The sequence below is a fragment of the Numenius arquata genome, chromosome 2, assembly GCF_964106895.1.
Source record: "Numenius arquata chromosome 2, bNumArq3.hap1.1, whole genome shotgun sequence".
Classification (NCBI taxonomy): domain Eukaryota; kingdom Metazoa; phylum Chordata; class Aves; order Charadriiformes; family Scolopacidae; genus Numenius; species Numenius arquata.
This window is the reverse complement of record NC_133577.1, coordinates 93,226,662-93,250,888: the sequence shown is the minus strand read 5'-3', so window position 1 is coordinate 93,250,888 and position 24,227 is coordinate 93,226,662. Positions and strand designations below refer to the sequence as shown.

Sequence of the window (24,227 nt, the reverse complement as noted above, 5' to 3'; positions counted from 1 at the left end):
GTCATTGGAGAAGCAGGAAAGGGAAGATACTGCTAAAATTCCTAGAGTAGTTTTTTTTTTTTTAACTTGTATTACTGTATATATTTTGAGCTCTCATAAAGACGATGAGTTTAATCAGTTGTAATGCAATAATTGATTTTTCTGCTCTATGCAAAATTAAAAATATTCATTCTCCAGGGAGACTTCATAGTATCCTCTTAGTTTAGAGTTGTCTATGTTAATGTCATTAGTGAGCTCTCCTTGGGCACAACCTATAGTAATATTGCAAAACAGAAACATAATTAGTTTTCATATTTTAATATCAGAATTTGCTTCAGGCTGTTAAACTAATTTAATATACAATTGTAGCATCACTTTATAAGTGATTAAGGAGAAGAACTTTTTGCAGCTTAAGATGACAACATTTTTAATAGGTTTTCCTTACAAATTCTGTGTCAATAATGTGTGTTCAGGTTTTGTTAACAAACAAGTTTTTGCATGCTAAAGTATGCTATATCAGTGTTTCTTGCAATGAAGAGGATTTTTCTTAATCTGTTGTATTGTTTGGTTTTAATTTTTTTTTAAAATAAGTAATGTTGATTGTGTTACGTACTCAGCTGAAGGATAAAGGTCAATGACCACAGCAAACTGCTTATTAGATGCTTCAAGTTCTTAAGATTTGTAGGTGCCTTTAGTTCCCTTGTAGCAGTTGCTGTTAGGAAATGTTCCACAGAAGTTAAAGTTCTTGTCAGATTTGTGACTGCATTTTGCTTGGTTAACATTAGCTTGAAGTTGTGGGCAAATCTGGTTTTTAAACATGATGTGCTTGCGCTTTGAAAGAAGCGCTTGTGTTCATCTGAACAGAATTGGGTCTGGTTTGTGGCAACGTGGCTGGTTAGTTCTCTCAACTCCATCCTAACATGTAGCTCCTTCCCTTTCTTTCCTCTGTTACCATGAATATTTTCTAATAATATTTGTACATGGGTCTGCCAGTGGGAGTTATAAGTACTTTTGCAATATTATGGTAAAGGATGAATCGACAGAAGTGCACCGTTTTTTGCATTTTTAATGAATGGTTACACTGCCAGTGTGTCTTGTGCAACAGAGCACTGAGTTCCCACAGTAGAAAAGTAGTTACAGGATTAGGAGAGGGATCTGTATGAAATTAGGCTGAGTAGACAGGAATTCTTTACTTAATAAAATTGCCATGCAATTGGAGTACCACTTCTGTGAGATTGTGTTGGCATAAGTGTGTGTGTGTCTGTATATAGGTATATATGTATCAGTGAGGGATTGAAATACAAGAGCTGATTTCTACCTTTCACCTCATCAGTATAGACTCTGTAAAGGTACAAAACTTCAGGTCACTGTTACTTTCCAAAGGGCTTAAAATGTATTTGTAAGCGCTGCATGAACTTTGCTGTACTTACTTTTGTAGCTGATTGGATGTTGATCTGTGAAAAAGGAGCTGTGGTCTTTGTGTATGAGGTTTCCTGGTGGCTTCTTGTCCTAAGAAATAAGCAACAAAGTTCCACCTGCAGATCTGCCCGTGTTTGGCAGAGCCCCAGTTATTCTCACACCTTACAAGTAGTATTGCGACAGCATTTTTTCAGTATCTGTGCGTGTGCTTGCAGCGTGACTGACTGATGAGTATGTTAGTGAATACTGGAATAAGTTAATGTGGATAGAAAGATGCGTACTGCTAACTTGAAAACCACCTGACACTTCCATTACATAAACCTGCTATAATATTATAAAAGTCTGCACGGGGATAGGTGCTCTGATTCAGAAGTTTGCCAGCTGTTTACAGTCACTGGAGAGTAGATAAATTGGCTGCTGCTGTTAGCCTAAGAACAAGCAAGAAGTAATCAGCCTGGCTACCGCAGCGGCAACTTCAGTCTCTAATCCGAGTTCCTGCCCATTCGGTTACTGGTCTTTAGCGCCTGCCTCATTTTATGGTGCTGTTAGTTTTGTAACAGGGCTGGATAGCAGCGTGAATTGCAGCACCACGTTTCTCTGTTGCGATCTGTGCTGCGGTTCACCCTGAGAACAAGCAGCAGTTCTTTCTGGTGAACTGGAATCCTGTTAGGGGTGCAGGCAACTGCCAGAATGCCTTCCAGCGCCTGTCCCGCTTCCCTCGGTGGGAGCGCGGACAGCTTGAGCGCTGCATGCGACTGCTTCGCTTGGCAGCATTGAACAGCACAGCATTACAAAACTGCTGCTGTGAAGAAGTGTCAGTCTCTGCAAAAAAGGTTTTTGAAGGTCTTCAAAGCAGTCAGGCACAGCGATGCAGCTGGGCTGCAGGCAGGGCTCCGGCCTTCCCCCCTTCCCCGCAGCTGCAGCCTGCAATGCACTGCTCTGCTCTCTGGAGTTCAACAGCACAGTCCTGTTAGGCATCATCTGGAAATATGGGTTGCCAATAAAAATATTTAATCTGTCTAATTATTAAAAGTTTTTTTTTAATATCTATGCTCTTATAAGACTCCATATTAATATCAGTTAATCAGCAGCAGCAGCACTTCATCAGTCTTCAGGGCATAATCTTGATTAGGTTTTGGGCCAACGTCTTCTACAATTATTGATATAGAAAATAAACTTTTAGACAAATTTAGTGGAGAATATTTAAAACCTCTTCTAGCGTTTCAGTATTTAGGCTTCGTATTTGCACATACTAGCTTTCTCGCAGCAGCTTTAAACATATATTTTGAGACTGAAAGCTCTGACCTTACCCCACTGACTCAGAAATCTTTATGGTGCATGTGTAGCCAGCCATGTGTAAACCTTTGCGGAAATAAGATCAAAAGCTACAGGGTCAAAGACAGAATTGTTTTTTCCCCTTACACAGTTCCTGTACTGTAGCTCAGGGTTAAGTATTACATTAGTACAGTATCGTGTACCTCAGTGACTGGCTTTCTATCACAATTAATTTTTTTTATTCTGATATGGTGTATTGCAAGAAAAGGTTATGTGGCAAAAAAAAATTTTCTTATCCCAGGTATTGTTAAAGGAACACCAAAAAATTCTTTGGGACTTGTGAAAAGCTGCCTTTTGCCTTCTCAGGAGCAGGAGAGACTCTCGGCTTCATCCCATTGCTTGGGATAGCTTCACCAAAGCATTTCACTATCCTTTTTACAGCAGTTAAAGGCAACTGCTTGTCTCTCATCTCTCCGCACTTTACTCAGGCAGAGCAAAGGACAAGATAATCCCCTTAGCCTGTTAAATGCTCCATCCCATCTGGTAGGTGATAATTGCATTGTAAGGGGATTAGCACAGTGGGATATGCTTATTACAGTGTAATGAAAGCTTCACTACAAGTGTGAAAGTCAGCTGAATGCATTTGAGCAGTTTGAGACCTTATATTTGCACATTTTTGTAAATATCATAAAATACGAGTTTCATCTGGAGAAGATGCACCTTACCTTTACATGCCTTCACATGTCTGTAACATAAATTTGTTTTGAAACATCACTAGTCTAAATATCTGAAACGCTGTTGTAGGAGTAGTGGAATAGACTTTTGTTTAGCTGGATGTTTTAGGGCAATTCTGTGATTATAGCTGTATTAAATGCATCCCAAGTGTTGACTTTACTTTTACTCAAAACTCCTATGACTTTGAAATCATGAGGTTAAGTTGTTACTAGTATAGGAGCACCCATGTTACCAAACACTGCCTAGAAATCTTCATCATAAAGGTGAAATTCGAGTAAGCCCCGCTGTGAGGAATATCAGAGTAATTTTTTATCAGTAGGGATAAGAGGATTTCAAGCTGAAGGTAACTCTCCTTGCAGCCAAAAAGAATAAATGTTTTGAAATTTCAATTTTAAGCATGAGCCAAAGATAAAGTAAAATGACTCCTGAAAAAAAAAAAAATTAAAAATTGTTCCATGTGTTTGTTTTTTTTTAAGTTTAGCTAATGCTGTCAGTAGTGAAGATAGTCAATCTTAAGGCTCGGAGCACTTCATAACCTAACTGTAACTTAACTTCCTTACTTTTCAAGATGTTAAAGATCCTTTCGAAGGTAGGCTATATAGGGCGGTAGCTCAGGGTTGATTTACCATCCTGTTGGTTGTGCTCTCTCCAGTCGCCCTGTATGGTACAAGAAACTGGGTGAGTTGCCCAGTGCTGCCCAGTATGTGCTGTTTCCCTGGTTTGAACATTAACCTGTTAAGTTAAAACAGGGCTTGGTTAGCCCACACTGTGCTGTGATAGTGTTTTGTAGCCAGATAGATTAGGAACTTAAGAGATGTGTGTATTTTTACGTAAATAAGAGTCAGGTGTATAAATATGCGCTGCATGCAGTAGATGTTTCGGCAACGTTGTATGACCTTGCTGTGGGATTAAATTTTCTAATGAATTAAGGTTCTGTGACCAGCTGTGTGGTTGCTGTTTCTTCAGTTTCCATTTCCTGACTTAGCAGCTCTGTCTGTGTGTGTGTATGCCTCTGGGAGTAAGGGCAAAATAAAATCTAGTGTTTTTTTATGGGCTGTCTTCAGTAACGTTGCCAGTCTGTGATGACGTTGTTGAGTGTGGTTAAGCTCAACCTTCAACTTAATCATGGCTCTCTGAGTGCACAGGGTTGAGTAGAAGGCTGCTTTTCCAAAGTTGTGATGAGACATGGGAGTGGTTTTACAGATACATTTTTTTTTTTTTTTCTTCCTTTCTTTATTATTATTTCTTTTAAGGTGGCTGAGCTCTAAAGAACATTCGTTAATTTTCTTCTTTTAGATGGAAAGTGTTTACCTGAGGAGAGGAAAATCTGAGAAACTTTCTGTTTTTTTGTCTGATGTTCTGTAATTTTAAATAAACCTGGGTTAACGGTCATGAGATTCAAAAAACCCCAGTGAACAAATGAACACCCGTACAAAAAATGAAGCGTGTCCTCTCTCCCCACCCCATTCCTTTCTGAAATACAAGTTTGTCAGATGAAAATCCCACTTGGAAGAACTGTTACATTAGCAATATATAGAAAACATTTCTGAAGAGGAATTTTCAAATGTTTAGGAACAGAGTTGTTTTTGTTTTAAAATATACACTCTTATAAGCGTGTATATATATAAATCAAATCATATACACTATATAATCGTTTTTCTTCTTATTTAGGTGACAAACAGCATGTTTGGTGCTTCAAGGAAGAAGTTTGTAGAGGGGGTTGATGGTGACTACCATGATGAAAACATGTACTACAGCCAATCATCGATGTTCCCGCATCGGTCGGAAAAAGATGTAAGTTCAATAAGCTTATTTTTTCCCCTTTCAATACTGAGATAGTTTCAAGTATGTGAAATATATGTGAGGAAGGGCTTCTTTTAGCTTTAAGCTGTGAATAACAGTGTTTCCAGTGGCAAGTGCTTTCATTTCAGTGAGTTTATACATGTAAACTTCAGCCGTATGCATGCCAGGGTTTTATTTTTTCATCTTTAAGAACTGTAGTTATAACTTAAATTGGCTTATTGATTATATCTTGTGTTTACATGTTTTGTCTACAATGGTTTTGTTGTGGATTTGCATTTTACATCTTCAACGGTTTTTCCTTTTCTGAAAATGCCTTGTGCAGCTTGTTTGTCTGCTCAAGTATTCTAATTTAGGTATTTCTCCCATTTGTAGTGACACAAGTTACAAAACCAACGATTCCTAAACATTTTTTCCCCTTGGTAATGCATTATTTTATGTTAGAATTGCATTGGCATTACTGAAGCTCTGCTCATTATTAAAATAAATGAATTAGCTGGTAAAATATTTCATTCTTACATGGAGTGGCATGTAGAAATATATGGTAGAGTGAAAGTATGACTTGAAGTTCATGTCCCCTGAAGGTCAGTAATACCATCTCATGACAGACTTGCATTTAATATGTATAAGCGACATACATGCTAGATTTTCTTTGTAACTTATAGAACAATTTAAAAATACCTTCAGACTTTTAAAAAGCTGTCATTGCTTCAAATCTGCCTCCATGATTGTCCAGAAATATAATTTTTTAATAGCAGATGTGAACATAGCCTGTATAGACCTTGACCTATGTAAACATAAACGTTTTCTTATAAACTTAGTGGAATTTTAATCCAGATTTTCAATGGTATAAGGAAATAGGTTTAGAGTAGAAAACCTTTTAAAACAAAACAAAAGAAAAAAAAAAAAGCTTAAATGCAGCTTTCCACTTCAGTTTCATAAGTTATTTTGATAAGAAATTTGAGGCGAGCCAGCAAAGGATTAAAATGTACTAGTGTAAAGAAAATTAAATAGGCTGGTCTTCTCTGTTTATGCCCATTACATATGTACATGTAGCACAGATGCACACAGACACAATGGAATATTTATAATGTTGAACATACTTTCCTTTTTCTGAACACCGAGAGGTGCAGCCAGTGTTCTCATAACCAGTAGACACTATTTCTCCAAAGCGTTTCTTAGATATTCTTAGATATCCTCCCTTTTAGATTTAATGCATTGAGGGAGAAATCGTTACTGTGTAGTAAGAAAGGTAAAGTGAGATGTATACGCAGTGAAAGCTGACGCTTGGCATGTTGTTGACACAGTGAATGAGTGTTTTAGTTGCCTACTCTTTCTGTAGGCAATGTTGCAGAAGTGGATCTTAGAATGGGACTTCAAGAGAAGGAAGGTGGGTGTTCCAGACATCGGGAATGACAAATGAGAAATCGTGAAAGCTTGTGGGACAAGTGGCCAAAATGGGGCATAGAAGCTGCTGTAGTTGGCAGAAGAGTGATGTCGTTCCGCCAGGAAATGGAAGAGTGATTTTTGTAAAAGCTTTTAAAAGTTTTATTTCCAAATCCTTGTTAAGGGATTTTTTTCCCCCCTGTAGCTTCGCTGTCAACCATTACAACTTTCTGAGTTTATGCTTATGAAGCCTTAAACCGTTATATGCTATTGTAATTATTTATTTATTTTAAAGTTGATCAAAATAAATATACGGTGGTGATATTGACATTGTTTGTACACCTTTGATCACTCATGTATAGCTAAATGTATATTCTGTATTACGTGTTCCTTTTGATATCTCATTTGGCTCACGGTACATGAGAGAGGTTGCAAAGGTAGTTGTATTCTTTTAGTTTTCAAACAGTTTTGTGGCTTTGAAAACCTTTTCCAATTGAAAACAACCATGTTTTCAAGTAGTCTTTCAACTGGCATTCCACTGAAGATGCTGTTCTGTATATGAGAACACAATAAATAAATTGACTGTGTTGTTGTTTGGTTAATACTTAGTATTGACAGACAAAAATAAATTGGCTCAGAACTTTCTCTGCGTAAGCTAATAAAGACTAATGTTCAAAACCTGGATCCAGTTTTATGAATATCTGGGGGGAGGGAAATTTCCAGCATTCTAGATCTTGAAACATCTGGAATCTTTTTCTCTTCACATTTATATTGAAATGGAGTAGGTAAACGTGGGGAAAAAATAGAGGTAGAGGAAACTTTGGGGAAAGGAGTGAATCACTTTTATATTCAGAAAATCTGACTGGTAATAAAAGGATTAAAATTTAGCGTACACAATCTCTTTGTTAAGCTTACTGAAAAATGGCAGTGTTTGTACCTTTTTATAGTAGAATTGTCTAAACAAGGTGCAGTTTTACTGCAATTTAAATTATTCCTTTTTTTCATTTTTAGTATGTCTTTAGTGAGAGCAGGTAAAATTAATGTATTGCAAGTTTCAGCAACAAACCAGTAGAAAATGAATTAAACGTTAATTTTTTTTTTTCTCTGATGTATCAGATACCCACCAGAATCCCGAGTGCTTCATTTATCCTCTAGAGTTCTTCAGCCTGAGATAGTGATTCTGAGGGAGGCCCTCTGTGAATGGCCTCCTTAAATACTGCTCTTTGGGAAGAACTAAAGCTTGTTTAGTATTTATCCTCATAATGGACATGACAGGTGTTTTTCTGCTTTTCCACTTTGTTGAATTTTGTAGAAGTTAAAAGTTGCTATTTTCCAGGGAATTGTTACTGCACATGTGTATATGTACTCCAAGCAGAGGAACATACAGAATGGTGAAACCTTCCTAAAATTTAGAGTAGATTAAGGGCTATTACTGCAAGCCTGTTATTTTGTATAAACTCTGAAATCTATTTTTCACTTCACTTTTGCAGGAGGGTTTCTGTCCTTGTGAAGAGATGTTGTCTTTGGGTTGGGTACAGTGGATGACTTGTACACAGTTTGACTGGGTTGGGAGTTTTTCAGCTTCCTACCTTCTTTTAACACCTGAGGTGGAAGTTTTAATTTTTTTCAAATTATATTAGGAAGTAGTTCTTCACTCAGTAAGTCAAAAAGGAATTTATAACCTATCTGAAAAAGATGTGAAAAATTTATACCTTTTATTAAACGATTTTCATGGCACTTACTGATGTGGTATTCTTGTAACTTCTTGCTTTGGCTAATTTGAATTTTAAAAGAATTTCCTTAACACAAAGCTAAAGTGACCTAAGGCTGCTCAAGTCCTTTCTTAGGTTTTGAAGACTTTTTACAAGTGGGAAGAAGTAGCAACAAATAGTTTAGGACATGTTTGTTTTTTTTTTTTAATTCAGAGCCTCAGTGTAGCTAAAAACTAAAAGCTTTCTTGTAACTCACCTGTTTTTTCACTAGGTAATACAGTTCTAGACAGTCAGGATTGATGTGATAATTGAAATGGAAGAGTTGCCTGTTATGTGTGCACAAGTGCTTCCAAAATCATGTGGATGCTGTTTGCGTCTCTTGTTTTAGGCACAAAGTTGTGGTTCCTTAGATGAGATTAGGTCTTAAGCCATCTACTGCTTCCTTCTTACTAAATGAGTGGCTTTGCCTTGAGTCATCACAGACCTTGCTGTGTTAAGTAGGGAAGTGGAACAGAGTAAATCCATGAATGCTCTGTCCATGAATTCTGCTGCACATAGGGTCAGTGTGTGATAACCAGGTCACAATAATCCTTTGGCAAAGAAATTAGATATTTTATAGAACTTGCAGAAAATAGAACTGGTTAAGAAAATGGTTTAAGATTTGGCTTGAAACAAATGTGGTTCTGTAACTTAAATTGACAAGATATGCAATGGGCCCACAAAATAACTGCAGAGCTTATTTGTGGCCAGTTTCACCAATTTAATTGAGCTGTCTGTGCACTTGGCAAAATCATTGTGAGGAAAGGGACACTTATTTTTATTTGGATGGAGTGACAATGGTACTCAAAGCCTTCATTTGCTGTTGAACCTACTGTCTTCAAATGAGCAAAAAAAAAATATGGTGGTGCGCTTTGAGAAAAGATGGGACCTGTTCAGTCTGAAGTTCTGTGATTTCTCATGTGTAAGAATGTAAGAAGTACTCTTGGAGGCATGGAGACAGAGATCCATAATCTTGCTAAGTTAGGGAAACTAAATGTGTAAGGGTTTAATCAATCTTCTGGAGACGGCTTTGGTATTAGGGATACCGTGTTGCACCAGATGGATTGTGTACTTTCTAATGCTGTTTTTTGTGATTCTAAGGAAACCTATGCTATCTCATTTCCCAAGGCATCTTGCTTGGAATTTGTCTTAATCATTGCACGGGAGTTTGTTAGCTTAGTCATAACTTAACTTCAGATGCTACTTATGGAGTTGTGCGAAGTATTTAAAAATTCCCATGGAATCTTCTTGTACCGAAGCAGTCACAGCATTCACGCTAACGCTGGCTGGTTGAATAGAGCTACTTAACATTAATGTAACTTTTTGTAGTCTAAGTAGTTTTGATCCGTTTGTGGAGGAAAAAAAAAAAGTAAAGCTTATTTTGGTGAGAAAATAGATTCATGTCTCTAATTATAAATGGCAAATGAATATTTTCATTTTCATATGCATTACTTTACACACTTGTAGATTTGACTGAATAGTGGGTTGGTTTGCCCTGCCTGCTTTCTGAAACACTTGGCTTAAGCTTTTTTTCTCTGAAGTGTGAGATGCAAAGCAACAGAATTTTATTTTTTAAAAAAAAAAACCACCCACAAAAAAACCCCAAACAAACTTTAAATGAATGAAAATTCCAATGCCATTAATTGAAAACAGTTGGAAGGTCTTGCAGGGGATGAGATTAGAAACAAGTTGAGGGAGGTTTTGTGTTTTAATGCAGTATACCCTTTCAGAGCCTATCATCATTCTAGCTATAGCTTCTGATTTCATAATGAAGTTACACAGTATGAAGAAAGAACCAAAAATTTAGAATGCAAAATTCAGCCTTTTATTGTCACATATAAGTTCGTACCTGGATGAGTTTATGAAATAAAACAATACATGATAAAGTAATTTTACTTAGAGAAGAAAATGTTTTTTAGTGTTCTGTCACACACTTTGTGAGAGGTATGTGTCTCAATTGAAATTATTTCGCATCACTTACTTTACAATTTGAAATTACATCACAAGGAAATCAATTTCACTGTTGATGACTGTAGTGTACATTTTTCACTATGGTTGAGTTTGTATTTACTTTTTTTTATAGAAGAGCTAAGTGACTGTAGAAAGTGGTGTTTCTGTACTTTATCTAAAAAGCTATATTTTACTGCATCTCTGCTTAAATCAACAATAGATATTAGCTTTTGTGTGCCCACTTTACTGTATGTAGTGATTCCTTGGACCAGATAATTCCATGCATAAAATCATTTGCCTTTTCTAGAAGGGGGAGGTTGTGGTTTCTTACACAATAATTCAGTTCACTGAACATATTGTATTGTAATATTGGTAGTTTACATGCTCAGTGTGTGGGTGGTTTTTTTGGTTTTGTTTTTTTTTTTAAGATTTTCCTATGCAACTGGTTATTTAATGAAATAACATATTTGCTTTGTTCTAGTTCTTAATTTTTTGTAGCAGCTCTTGACGAGTTTTCAGTAATCTTTTGGTTCGTTAGTACGCTGTAGCATCAAACTGAGTGTCTCTACACAGGGAGAACTTGTTTTTAGAGTTTTACTTCAATAGCCGTGTTAATAATGTCATTGTCACTGAAAACAACATATTGCATTTAAGATCTTGAGATGCTGCTGCCAACAACAGCGCGGTCCTACCTCTCTGTTCTTCCCAGGTGCCACAGGAGGCAGGAGACCACAACCGTAAATGATGAAATCATAGAATCATAGAATGGTTAGAGTTGGAAGGGACCTTAAAGATCATCTAGTTCCAATCCCCTGCCATGGGCAGGGACACCTCCACTAGAGCAGGTTGCTCAAAGCCCCATCCAGCCTGGCCTTAAACACTTCCAGGGGTGGGGCATCCACAACTTCCCTGGGCAACCTGTTCCAGTGCTTCACCACCCTCGCAGCAAAGAATTTCCTCCTAATATGTAACCTAAATTTCCCCTCTTCCAATTTAAAACCATTGCCCCTTGTCCTGTCAGATCTGGAAATCTGACAGGATCTGATGCAAATCTGGAAGACTGAATAAAATTTCATTTTTTTTTCAGTACTGTATAAAGTTTTATATTTAGATACAAATAATTTAGATCAGTAACAATTTTCACTTGCAAATAATACTCTGCAATTGTCAGGCTGTTAAAATTTCTTCATTGACCTCTGATTTTGAGGTTTGGAAATATTTTCTTGTAATGGAATTTTGTGAGCACTGTATTACAAAGTGGTTTGTAATCTAGAGGAGGACTAATAATACTACTAAAAAACTGACAGAATATAGAAAAATCTGTATTTTTTTCACCTGTTATCTGTTGGCCTGATTTATTATTATTTTTCTTATCAGTATAACACTTCCTTCTTTGGACGCTGTTGGTCAGCTGTTTTCTTATTAAATAATACAGCACAGATGGCAGATACACCAGAAATAAAATAGTGCAAATACAGAATGATGCTGATGTTTGCACCTGTGAGAAACCCATCGTTTATCAGATACTACTCACTGACTGACTTGCGTATTCTAATGTGTTTTGCTTTTAGTTGACTTTTCTAGTGTTGCATTGATGCATTTTAACTTCAGCTCATTTTGTCTTTAAGAAAGTAGCTTTAGGCTATAACTGCATAATGTAGCAGCCTTCGCAGAAGTGTTGCTTTACTGAGTTTTCTTGGTGCCACCGTGCTGAGGTGTGCTATCACAGCAGTTATGGTGACAGGCAGGTGTCCCCCCAGTAAGTTGGGAGTTTGCTTGAAAGATGCAGGATGCTGCAGTGCAGGGGGGAGGCAGGAACTCCATGGGCCAGCTCCGCTGCTGGTCCTCCTCCTGCTGCCTCCCTGTGCTTTCAGGGAGGCTGCAGCCTGTGTTCACCAGTCTCCCAAGAGGGTTGTAAAATGCAGCAGTTTTTTCACAGTTCTGGCAAATTTGAGCAATTGCTGGGGCTGGTTTTTTTTGAAAATTTTGGCACTCTTAAATGAACTTACTGGAGTAAACCCATCAAGAGTTTCAGTAAAATCTCGTTCGTCACTAGGGGAAGGAAATTCCCTCATAGCATGTTACAGCTTACTGACTTTTGTTGTAGACCAGTCCAGAAAAATTGGGCCATCTGCTTGAATCAGTTAGTTTGAGTTTAGAAGCAGAATCTTCCATGATCAGAACTGCACTGTGACTATTTGAGACTTGTGAGTAAAATGATGCTCACATCTTAATTGTCATCAACTCAGTCCTTCAGCCTTCTGTAGGCCAGCAGAATAAAGTGTACCCTTCATGTTACACAAGGTCTTGCTCACTTGCCCTGTGGGTGAGGCAAGTCTTAGGCCTCCTCTGTCCCCTAAAGCGTACAGGGAAAGCCAATTGAAACAGTCTGTTAGGTTCCGTCATACGAGGTTGGAAGAGAAGCTGAAACCCCATGCTATTTCACAATTGGATTTTGTAGCTGTTAACTGCTTGCAATTTGATTTAAATCTAAATGCCAAAGTTTGAAGAGCAGATTTTTTTTTTTGGTGTGTGTGCAGCAAAAGCTATAGGTGTCAGAAGCTTGTGTGACAATTTCCTTGACTCGATCAAAGATTATTAGTCACTGGTATTATATATGTACTGCTAGAACATGCAGTTCATTGATGTGATCTCAGTAATTAGGTACGTTTTTTGGGTTTGTGGTGTGTGTGTGTTTGGTGTTGTTTTTTTTCTGAAGGTCTTTACAGGTATAATTGTGAGCATTTTTTCCTAAAATATACTTAATTGGGTAAAGCTTAAAAGATTTTACCAACTGAAAGAGGCTTTAGTGACCTTAAGGGTTAGACTGGTTTAGTTTTTATTAAGATTATCATTACCTGTGACTATTATAAACTGAAAGAAATTCAAGAGTAACTTCCAGCCACTGTTGCAAGTACACTCTTGGAGAGTTGTTTTATTTTGTGTGTCATGTGAGTAGTAGTCCAGTCAGATAAAATAATGATTGCAGAATGCCAGAAGGAATGTTTTTAGTACTAGTAATAGTGTTCATTTTGAGTCTTCATTATCCTTGGTAGACCAAGTTTGATTAAAGTATAATAGTGACTCAGAGGTGGTGAATGCAAATAAAGATCCTGCTAGTATAGGTTAAGGTTTTGGCTAATTCAATTGTTTTATTGTTGACCTAAATTACATGGAAATAATAGAAAAAGAAGACAAAATTTTAAACGTACTCCTTTCTGTCCTATGACGGAAAGAAGCGTTTGATGCTGAGGAGGGTTTTTTGGCATATTTCAAAATAAACTAGAGAGGAATAAGTGAGATTTGAGAAATGCTGCAGTTAATCAACTTGGAACAGATCCATAGAAATATTTATTTATTTCTTCTTCAGGCTTGTTATCTTTGATGTTTTAAGTATGTTATGACTTTAAGACTAGCTGTTAGACTTACTGAATTTAGTACTTGGCCTTTATTATGGTTTTTATAAATGTTTCTCTACAAGTCATTTGCAATTAACTTTTCATGTAAAACCAAATGACACAATACATGTGACCTACTTTGCGGTGTTTCAAAAGAAAATCCAATTTCTAATAAGCAGTGTTCATTAAATATTATTTCCTATTCCTTTTCCTTTAACTGAATATAAAAAGTGAAGTAGTTCTCAATATAGAAGTGGGATTCTTTTTCATCTCTTCCAAGTAATCTAGTATCTCTTAGGTCTATATTTTTTAAATTTTTTTTTTGGATCCAAGTTAACATAAATAAAAGAGTTTTATGCTGAGGTTTGTACTATCTTTTGCTTATTATATCATATGCCATCACAGCAATTTTTGAATGCCCTGAGCAGCTGTTCTTACGGGATCTTCTTTTTGGTTCAACTGTTTTGCTTACCTGTCCCTGTTCCAAAGCTAATGGTACTTTTGGGCTGCTGTTTCTATCTCAGTGTCTGGTTGGTTTGGTTTTTTGAGGCCTTTTTGCTTGTGTGCCCTTGTCATTGTCTCTGAAGGTGTCTCATAACTTTTTCTTTTTTTTTTTTTTTTCTCCATGGAATCACAATTTGCCACACCTTGTAAAATATTCTCAGATCTTTCAACTTGTCAAACTTGAATGTTGGTTTGTTGTTTTTACCTCAACGTTTTATTTTGTCTTTCCTTTCTTACAACCACTCTTGTTTTATCAATGTTTAACAAACATCAGTTTGTTAGTTTGGGTGGGGAGTGTGCTTTTGAAGTCTGTCTGCCAAGTGTCCCCACTTCTGCGTGCCTTGGTTTCTGTTGTGGAGCAGTCTGGATGTGAGTGAATTTGATTCCTTCTGGATGAAAATAGGCTGGAAGCGATGCTCCGGGAGTGTACCAAACGCATTCTGCTCACTAATGGGCAACCAGTCCATGGCATTGGGTGTTTTAGTCACGGCTAATTCTAGTTAGAAATGCATATAGTATACATGCTAGGCCTTCAGGACTAACTTTTTGTTTTACAAATGCACTTCTCTCTGGTGGCATTACTTGCTGGTACAGATGTAGCCTGTGAACTTTGCTACCTGAGTACTGACCTGAAGCCACTGTTAGTTATTTAAAATGTTTTTGTTTGCAGCCAGTTCTTCACTAAGAAAGGAGAATATTGGTCCGGTTTGGCATGTATTTTAGTTACACCTTTTTCTGCAGGAAGTTTTTGTCTTAGTATTTCAAACCTCTTGCGTGTGCATGTTTCTTGCTGTAGTTGCTTACTATCAAATACATGCAATTTGTTCAAAATATGTGAGTATATAGCATTTTGGAGTGATATTTCTGACACACTTTCTGATGGTCTACACTAATTACCTGCTGTAATTTCTCTTCTCATGCCTTCTGTATGTAGTCAAAAATCATAAATACGTTGTGATTTAAAGACGTGAATGCTGCTTTTGATATTCAGTGTCTACCTTGCATGTCTTCTTTCTCATTTCTGCCATCTAGATTTGGCCCCACTATAGACAACCAGCAGATTCAGTTTATAAGGTTTGTTTGAATTTTACATCTGTCTAGATTAAGTTAACGAAGCAATTTTCAATTTATCACAGTAAAAAGTTATTTTGATTTGAATTCTTTACACTCAAGTTGAAAAATTTGAAGTCCCCCTATGCATAAGAATCCAAACATTCCTTTCCTTGAAACCATCCTAAAATTCAATCCAAGTGCAGACTGCTGCACCAAACAAGCCTATGGGTTAGTAAGAACAAGTAGCATATTCTGTTGAGAGCTCGATTAGGTCAGCTAATACCTCTTCTTGCTCCAAGGGACAATCAGCTATACCTAATGTTGATGAACATCTAATCTGTTCTGTAAAAACATCGGTGGATGGATGTTCTAGTGCTTAGCTGTACTTAAGATTGCAAAGGGCTTTTTTTCCCCAAAATATTTAGCCTAAATATCCTGTTTCTCAAATTTATTAATACTTTCCATTTCTGCAGCAGCATGGAGAGTAGCTTATTCTTTTCCTCTTACAGCAATGACTGGAAGTCTGGTGTCATGTCCCTACCTTAGTTGCCTTTTTCTTTGCGTATGCAAACTCGGATCTCAATCTTTCTTCATAGATCATGATTTATTTTTTTAGATCTTACTCTTCTCAAGAATCTCTTTAGTTTGTCACATTTGTTGTGTGATGTCTGAAAGTTGACAAGATTTTAATGGAGATATTTAGTAATACGTGATGTCTCTAAAGTGGGCATAATAGAGCAGGAAAGATTACTTCTGACGTTTGTACATCTTGCCTATTTGTATGGTGTATACAAGCATGAAGTTGGCTCTTAGGGAGGTACATTACACTTTTAACACTGGAATTTACCTGAAGTTCGTATCTGTTTATCTATACCTGCTGCTACCTAGCCACTCATTTCCCACCTTTTGCTATTGTAACTGATAATATGAAACTTTGCACTTGCTGTTATTACATTGAATAGGGATCGGTCTGCTTGTATGATGCATGTTTTGCAGGGGAAAAAAAAAAACCACCCTATATCTGATTTAAATAACAGTATTCCTTCTGTAAAGATTGATCTCTTAGCTATAAGGGTAGAAAAACTGAAAGCTTTTGGACCTTCTTCCTCTATGCTATTTGTCACAAGTGAAAGGCTGTTTATGTAAAGTCATAATTTTTTATTGACATGTAATATACTGTTATGGTTGTTACCGTGCAGATATTTTGGGAAGTTTCTAATGCTTTTGATGACTTAAAAGGAGTTCTTAGTTGCTGTTTTGGCTTTTTTGGCAAAACAATATTAGTGTTGTCAACTTTGAGAGCAAGATAACACAATATCTTTGTGTTTTTATTAACCTTTTGTTCTTCTTACATTTTAGATGCTGGCATCACCATCAACATCAGGTCAGCTGTCTCAGTTTGGGGCAAGTTTATACGGGCAACAAAGTAAGAATTCTTTTTATTGATATGCTTATTTTATGCTAAATGTGTCCTAGTTTCACACACTTTGGATAGAGAACATGCATATGGCTTTGTTTTTTGATGATTGTAAAAAAAGTATGTTTCTTCATTTGCGTGATTCTTATTTTTGTTAAGATATATTTTTGCTTTGCTCTAGTATGCGTTTTTGCATTGTGGTATGCAAAGTGTCATATATATTGACACTGTATAGCTGTTAAATACTCAAATAGAATCTTCCCATAAAGAATGTCTGTGATGTAACTGTGACTTTCTGAAGGAAAAACTAAGGAAAGTGAGTCGAGCCAAAATGAGCCCTAATTCAGAAAAATATCTAAAGAATAGAAGGGAATTATTCTGTAAATTATAACTGATATTTCATGCTCTACATGAGCAAATTAAATCTTATGTATGTGCTTGGCCACTCGCATTTGGCAAAGAACTATGACAGTAAGATTATTGCCTTCTGCACCACTTTCTTTTCTTTTTCATACCTTGAAGATTTTTTTTTTCTGTGTCTGTCAGTCTTGTGTGTACTGTTGCAATAGAAGACCTATAGAGCAGCAGTCACAGTGTGTAACGCTGGCCGCCTAACCTAAGGGCCAGTGTTGAGGACTGAACCTCCTTGTAGCTGAGAGGTGCATCCAGAAAGTGACTCAGACTATCTGAGTTAGATACAGTTACACAAGTAAAACAGGTTTGTGAACATCTCCCTTTTATCTCTGTACGCTTTTGAATGTTTGCAACTTTCTTGCCAAGTGCATCTGACTTGGATTGTAAGAAAAACTGTCTTTAGAGAGTGTGAGCTTTTTTATCTGGACAAACTAAAAGCTTTGACTGCTAGACGCATGGCCTTCACAACTTCTTTCGGCTTTCTTCAAATAGTTAAAAAAAAGTAGTGTTTTTTTTACTATCTCAATGGCTGTTGATCAGTTACCATGTGATATAAACTGGTGTTTGAATATGCTGCTGAGATTTCTATGAGCAGTTTCTGGACAGTCTGAGAGTCGTGTTTGGCTCTTGGCTTTTTGGGTCCTGAATCTGGCACTATTGAACCTTGCAGACTTAACTGTATAAACATATTGAAGTAGTTTGTTCATTCTGTTTATCACAGTTATTTGTTGTTTGTTTTTAAGGTTTAACTCTTTTCATCAACTTTCTTGTTCATTCAATTGGTTGTGGTGCCTCGGACATAATCTCTCCAACATGGAGACATGGCTAAAAACTAGAAAGTAAATATTATCAGGGTTCAGTGTCTACCAAATGTTGAGAAAAAGGGGCAAGAAACTTCTGTGTTGAAGTCAATACTTATGATTAAAATACTTTGTGGAAAACCAGAGTTGATAATGCCTGTGCACTTGTAGATTGGTAGCTGTAAGTCATTTAGCAAGATGTCATTTTATAGAGTGAACATAACTTAAACTTAACTGTTAGGAAGGAAATTGGCCACTTCATTGACCAGCCTCTAATATAACCCATGCAGATCTCTTTGTTTCTCTTAAAGAAGTGGAAAAAGGAAGCATAAGAAAAAAGATTATTCTTATTTTTTGTTATGGTGAATATTTCAGCTGCCCCTACTTACCAGCCACAGGAATATAGTTCTACTTCACTGTAACAGCCCTACTCATTAAAAATTCTAGTTTAAAGAAAGCCAACAACAAGAAATAACCATCAGCGTAAAACTGGCTTTGCTGAAACAAATGCTTGCATAAAATTAACCTGAATATTGTAATAATTTTCAATGTACTGTATCTGGTTTGGAAGTGTATGTATTTTTTCTTTACCATCTTATTTTTAAAATTCCACCTAATTGTTAATCAGTGTGAAATATTATTTATAATGTATATTTATACTCACTGAAATTATTCTGATGCAGCAAATTGCCAAAATATTTACAGTGTACACCTTGATATAATCAGCATTTAATGAAGTCTTAGGAGGCTTGTTATAGCAAGTCACACCACCTCTTAATCTGAAGATATAGGGATAAATTTGAATGTTATCAAAACTTTGAGTGTTATTGCAAGTTGTAGGGTAGGATATGGACAGACAGCAGCCCTTAAAGTGTGAGAGCTAAACAACTGGGAGGTTTCTTCAGACCTTGTCCATGATGATAACCTGAGCATATGCTATGTCCGTACTTTACAATTTTAGCATTTAATCGTGTTGTGGACTGGCATATTCAGCTCTTCTTCAGGGGTGATTTACCATGGGAGAGTGCTGTTTCATCATAATTTTTCTTCTGTTTGATATGCAAGGATAAGGTTTTGAGTTCTGTGAATCTACCTCAGCAATCTTATTCCGAAGCAATAGGGACAGTTACTTAAGGCGTATCACATTTTATATGCTAAGTTTGTTTCTATTGATATGTTGCACTAAGTGACTTTTTCTTGTCTTTGAACATCATTCCAAAACTTCATAAGCACAGAAAAGTAATGTGAGAATGATGAGAAACTTCATAAAGGTTTTGGACGTTTTGAGACGAGCAGCAACTAGTCTTTTGCTGTTCTGAGTTAAAGTGATTTCTTTTTTTTCCTCACTGAAGTGCGTGCTTCTGTCACATCTGGTTGTTTGTGTAGAAAATACTTTTGATCACAATGTTAGAAATCTTCTGTACATTTTTAAATGCTGATAGAGGACAGTTAAAATTCTGCTTGCTTTCTTTTCTCAAAAGATTGAACTTGACTTTATCCTGGACACTGAAGTGCTTTTATCAAAAAGAAGCAACTTAAACTTTTCAGAAAACTGACTAAAAAGTTGCTTTTGTTGTCCTAAAAGCAGTGTTATTGTTAATTAAATATTAGTAACTGTTTTTAATTTTTAATTAATGCTTATTTTTTAGCAAGACATATCAGTGTTCTAAATACTAGCCAAATATATACCAGTTTATTCAAAAGTAATTAACATATTTCTCGAGTGCAGTTATTAATTTTCTGCCTTTTTTGAGGTAACTTGTAGATTTCTACGTCACCCTCAAAACTGAAACCTTTCTCCACAGTATGCATCTGAAAGGAAACAAAATTTTGTTAGTGACTCGAGTACAGAAACTCTTTAAAGAGCCTTTCTAAAGTTTAACAGAAATGGGGCTAAATTTGAGATTATTGGGCTTCTATTATGCAAACAAGGACTTAGGTTCTTAGACTGCACTTTCCTTCAGTCTTTAAACTTTTTTGTAGGTTGTCAGCATAAATTGTTTCCATCTACACCTGATGGAGAAGACTTTGTTCCTGATTGCTCTATATCTCCACCCCTCTGAATTTTTTTTCAATAGGTGCACTAGGCCTTCCAATGAGGGGAATGAGCAACAATACCCCTCAGTTAAATCGCAGCTTATCACAAGGCACTCAGTTACCGAGCCACGTAACGCCAACAACAGGGGTACCAACAATGTCACTTCACACGCCTCCATCTCCGAGCAGGTATTTATTGATAGCCAATGTTTCTGCAATTGTGTCTTTCTGCAGAGCACTTGTTAAATGATCTGCATATTTTGCCTTGACTACTTTACAGTCTAATTAAAAAAAAAAAAAGTAGTAGTTTCTATTGAAACTGTGTTAGGGAAACAATATTGTAAAACAGTAAGATAGGACTTACTGTAAGACAGTATTTGATTTTTGTATGTAAAGGGCAAATTACTGGCAAATTCTGCTTCAGAATGTAAGAGGCTGTTTTTTGGTTATTCTGGTAAATGTATGGTTAAATTTTTATATGGATGTCGTACATTATGTAAGAACATTAAGGTAGTAGGTCTGAAGCGGTCATTAAAAGAGTTGTAACATCTTTTCAAATGCACAGTATTTAAGTATTTATCTAAACCTGACCAAGGACTTGGTTAGTATGTAATGGGTCATCTGGTGTTTCTGAAGAAATCCAAAACTACATTAATTACAGAGAGTAATCCAAACACGCTGTGTTGATGCTAAACACAAATTAAGTTGCAACAGCTCAGAGTCCATCCTATGTTAATAGTCTAAGTGAGTAACCAAATACTATTGTACAGATTCATCTCTGTGGATGGTTTTTTCTCTTTCAGGGGGATATTGCCTATGAATCCTAGGAATATGATGAACCACTCCCAGGTTGGTCAGGGCATTGGAATTCCCAGCAGGACAAACAGCATGAGCAGTTCAGGGTTAGGCAGCCCCAACAGAAGCTCTCCAAGCATAATATGTATGCCAAAGCAGCAACCCTCTCGACAACCTTTTACTGTGAACAGGTAAGGCTGTTTAGTGAGACCGTCCTTGTACAGCCATGGACGTGCTTAAATGCTGCTCTGGAAATCTAATTTTCATCCATTAGAATAAAGCTCGAAAGCACTGCTTTATGTGTTCTCATCTTCTGGCAATAAATTTTGAAGCTGTTTTAATATTCACACAGGCTTTTTGAAGCCTTTAAGCTAAATGCTGTTTCCGACTACTGAATTCCTGCAGCTGCTTCTTTAAGATATGTGATGTTTCTCATGTGTTCCTGAGTTTGTTCTTGAAATATGCATTGATTTTTGAGTGTATGCCTCCATTTTAAGACTATTCATCTATGAATCTGGGAAGAAGTAAGGCAATATTTAAAAACGCAATAGTTATTCTGGAAGAATAGTTAACTGATTCAGATGCAGTAGGGACCTAGTGTTTTACTTCTTTAAATTCTGGAATAATATGGAGAACAGTGATTTGCCATTCCTTTAAGGATATGGCGCTTGCTCAGATGCCAAAAGCTTCTCAGTCACTTCTGCTCTTTTTCTAATGGGGCAAGATTATAAGATCATAAATCATTAGGCTTTAACTGCATTTTGGTGCTATGTTTATGCTTAGTTCATACTGATAAACTTGTAGTAAAAAGTGTGTCGATTCTAATTATTCAGTGTGTGTGGTCACAGCTTCGCACACCTCACTGCTTTCCAGGCTTCATTCCACCACCTCATGATCTCTGCGCTCCCAGTTTCGTCCTTTTTCTCCCTTCAGGCCCTTCCTTAGGCGACTCTTACATGGAGCACAAACAAGCTCATGGCAGTCAGGTGCCTCTGCTAACCCCACCTAGTATTTTACAAAATGGATAAAGGAAGGTGAAAACTAATGTCGTGGTTATCTGAAACTTGATCAGGCTATTTATTGCTATATCATAGTGTGAAACTACAGAACTAGAAATGCTTTTCTCAATGACAGCAATAGAGATTTGGTAGTAGCAGTTTAGGTTCTTGGAGTGTGAGAAGACTTTGTATCTTGGCTCTGATTACATAGAATTTGCCTTTTCTTTCCTATGATGTATGTGGCAAGTAAAGGAGGTGATAATTTAAAAAGATAACTTTACTTTTTAAAGTATTTTTGAAACTTGAGCATCACAAAAGATTGGAATAGTAATATACTTAAAAACTCTACATGTGGAGGACAATGATTTTTGGAAACTGTATATGTATAAAAAGTACTTGTTTAAATATCATTCAGTTGTAGGGTAGATAATGAAATCCCTGTCTTTAGGAGTATTTCACTGTTTGTATTGTATATCTCATTTTTAAGAAGCTACAATTTTTACACGTTGAGAAGGAAATATCACTGGAACAATGACAAGTTCTTATTCCACAGTTTATTAGCCTACAGACGTATAGTAGTAGTACGTATCCAATTGTTAATTGACATATTTCACAAAATTTTGAAATTATACTAGGAAAAAAAATTTATGGTGTTTCCTTGACAGGTGTATGAATTATGTGACTTCCAAGAAGTGTTTTCTGAATGCTTGCTTTAGTTAGAGCAATGCAAGTTTTTAGGATTTGAACATAAAAAATACTTCACTTTCCCTTGCTTAGTTACATAGGTAGAACAAGTGACAAATATTTGTAGGGAAGTATGCATTTAGTGGCCTAATCCCTTTTTTACCGCTGAAATTCTTAACATGGTTATTTCTAATTACTTTAAAAGCAAACAAAAACCCCCTTGCATGAGAAATCCTGTCATCAGGCTAGACTGTATGCCCTCAAGATAAGTCATCTCCTGTTGGTGCTCTCACCAGGTCTAGAATTCACAGATGATACTAGGAATGTGTTTCTTCAGATGGGTCAGGTGTCCAAGATCTGGATGTCTTTCAGATACGCCACCTTGGAGAAACAAAGTAGGACAGGACTAGTCTTGGCTAACTGTTCCCTTTCTTGATGTCTCAATCCAAAATGAAGTATTTGGGGTTATTTCAAAATGCTTCAGATTTGTAACTGTGGAAAAAGTCTGTCTAGGTAAAATTTCTCCTAGGAAAACGTTTGACATCTTTATTTACAGAAACTTCTAAAACACTAACTTCCATCCTGTTACAGGGGAAAAATGAATGTTGTGATTTCCCACAGGACAGAAATTCAGAATTTCACTCAGCTGGGGCCTGCCTTTGGGCTTCTTGACATCTACAGCTCGCACAGAGTGAAGTGGATCATTCATGAGGGTGTCTTTCCAACCACAGTTGTCCTATATGATATTTAGATGTCTTCAGACATTTTTCCCTAACTATATAAAATTTAATTTAGCTGGTGTCCTTGTGTGGCAGAGACCATCTCTATACTCGTAATAGTACCGTATGTACATGGTGACGATTGCACACCATAACTGTTCAGCTTATAACCGAGTTGTGACAAACTTGATCGCTTCCATGATCCAGCTTACACCTGCAAATGAATGGATTGCAGTCTTGACTTTTCACTACTGCATTTACTGCTGCTTCATTTTTCTATATGAAATTACAGAGTAATGATCATGTTTGTTATAACTTGTTGGTTGACAGATGTCTTAAGACACAGTGGCTATTAAGATAAGTTATTTTGAAGTCATTCCAGTTGTCTTAATTGAGCAGTGCCTGTTGCTGCTGCTCAGAGTTTTCAGAAATATAGAGGAAAATAATTAAAAACTGAGTTTAGGGTAACGTGGATTGCTTAAGCTTGAAATAATTTAAGTGTCTAGTTTTTTTTCCCCTCTTAATGCCTTCCACAAAGTATGTATACCCTTTTGTCTGACTTGCTGGGTTTTTTTCACAGTATGTCTGGATTTGGGATGAACAGAAATCAGGCATTTGGAATGAATAACTCCTTATCAAGTAACATTTTCAATGGAACAGGTGAGTTTAAGATCAACATTAATCAGAGTAAAGTATAGTAGAGAGAATCTTTTGACTAAGGAAGTCTAATTGAAAATTCGTTGTTTTATTGGAGTGCAACTTTGTTATAATTTTCCATTGTTCCATAGAAATGCTGCTTCAGGAGCGGTGCTATGAAACTGTTACTACTTCATAACAGTGGATTTTAATACTGTTGAAGACAAAGTTACAATATTCTGTAGAATACTCACTGTACTTCACAGGACTATAGATTATACTTGGTTAGAAATGCAAAATAGTGCATGGAGTTGAAAAGAGGATCAGAGAAGAAAATATGTATCCATTTTCTATGTAAGCATTATGTAGGGTAAAAATAGTGGGAAAGCAATTTTTTTGAAATCTGAAACTCCTTTTGAACAGCTGGTTTATAATGTGATCCTTTCAATAGGTTGTTTCAGTTGTGATTTTTCTCTG

General features: G+C 36.5%; 1 protein-coding gene across 3 annotated transcripts in view; it reads left to right on the top strand.

The window, feature by feature from the left end:
- CNOT2 (CCR4-NOT transcription complex subunit 2) overlaps positions 1-24,227 on the top strand; it is a 90,119-nt gene that overhangs the window by 46,969 nt on the left and 18,923 nt on the right. For 2 of the 3 annotated variants that reach the window (XM_074163012.1, XM_074163021.1), the window contains 5 exons: positions 5,080-5,202; positions 16,610-16,676; positions 19,960-20,107; positions 20,722-20,904; positions 23,695-23,774. In XM_074163012.1, the coding sequence (XP_074019113.1) occupies positions 5,092-5,202; positions 16,610-16,676; positions 19,960-20,107; positions 20,722-20,904; positions 23,695-23,774 (589 nt within the window). In that variant the 5' untranslated portion in view covers positions 5,080-5,091. Of the gene's footprint in view, positions 1-3,976; positions 3,998-5,079; positions 5,203-16,609; positions 16,677-19,959; positions 20,108-20,721; positions 20,905-23,694; positions 23,775-24,227 lie in introns of those variants that run through there. The other variant, XM_074163000.1, reaches the window with a different exon arrangement.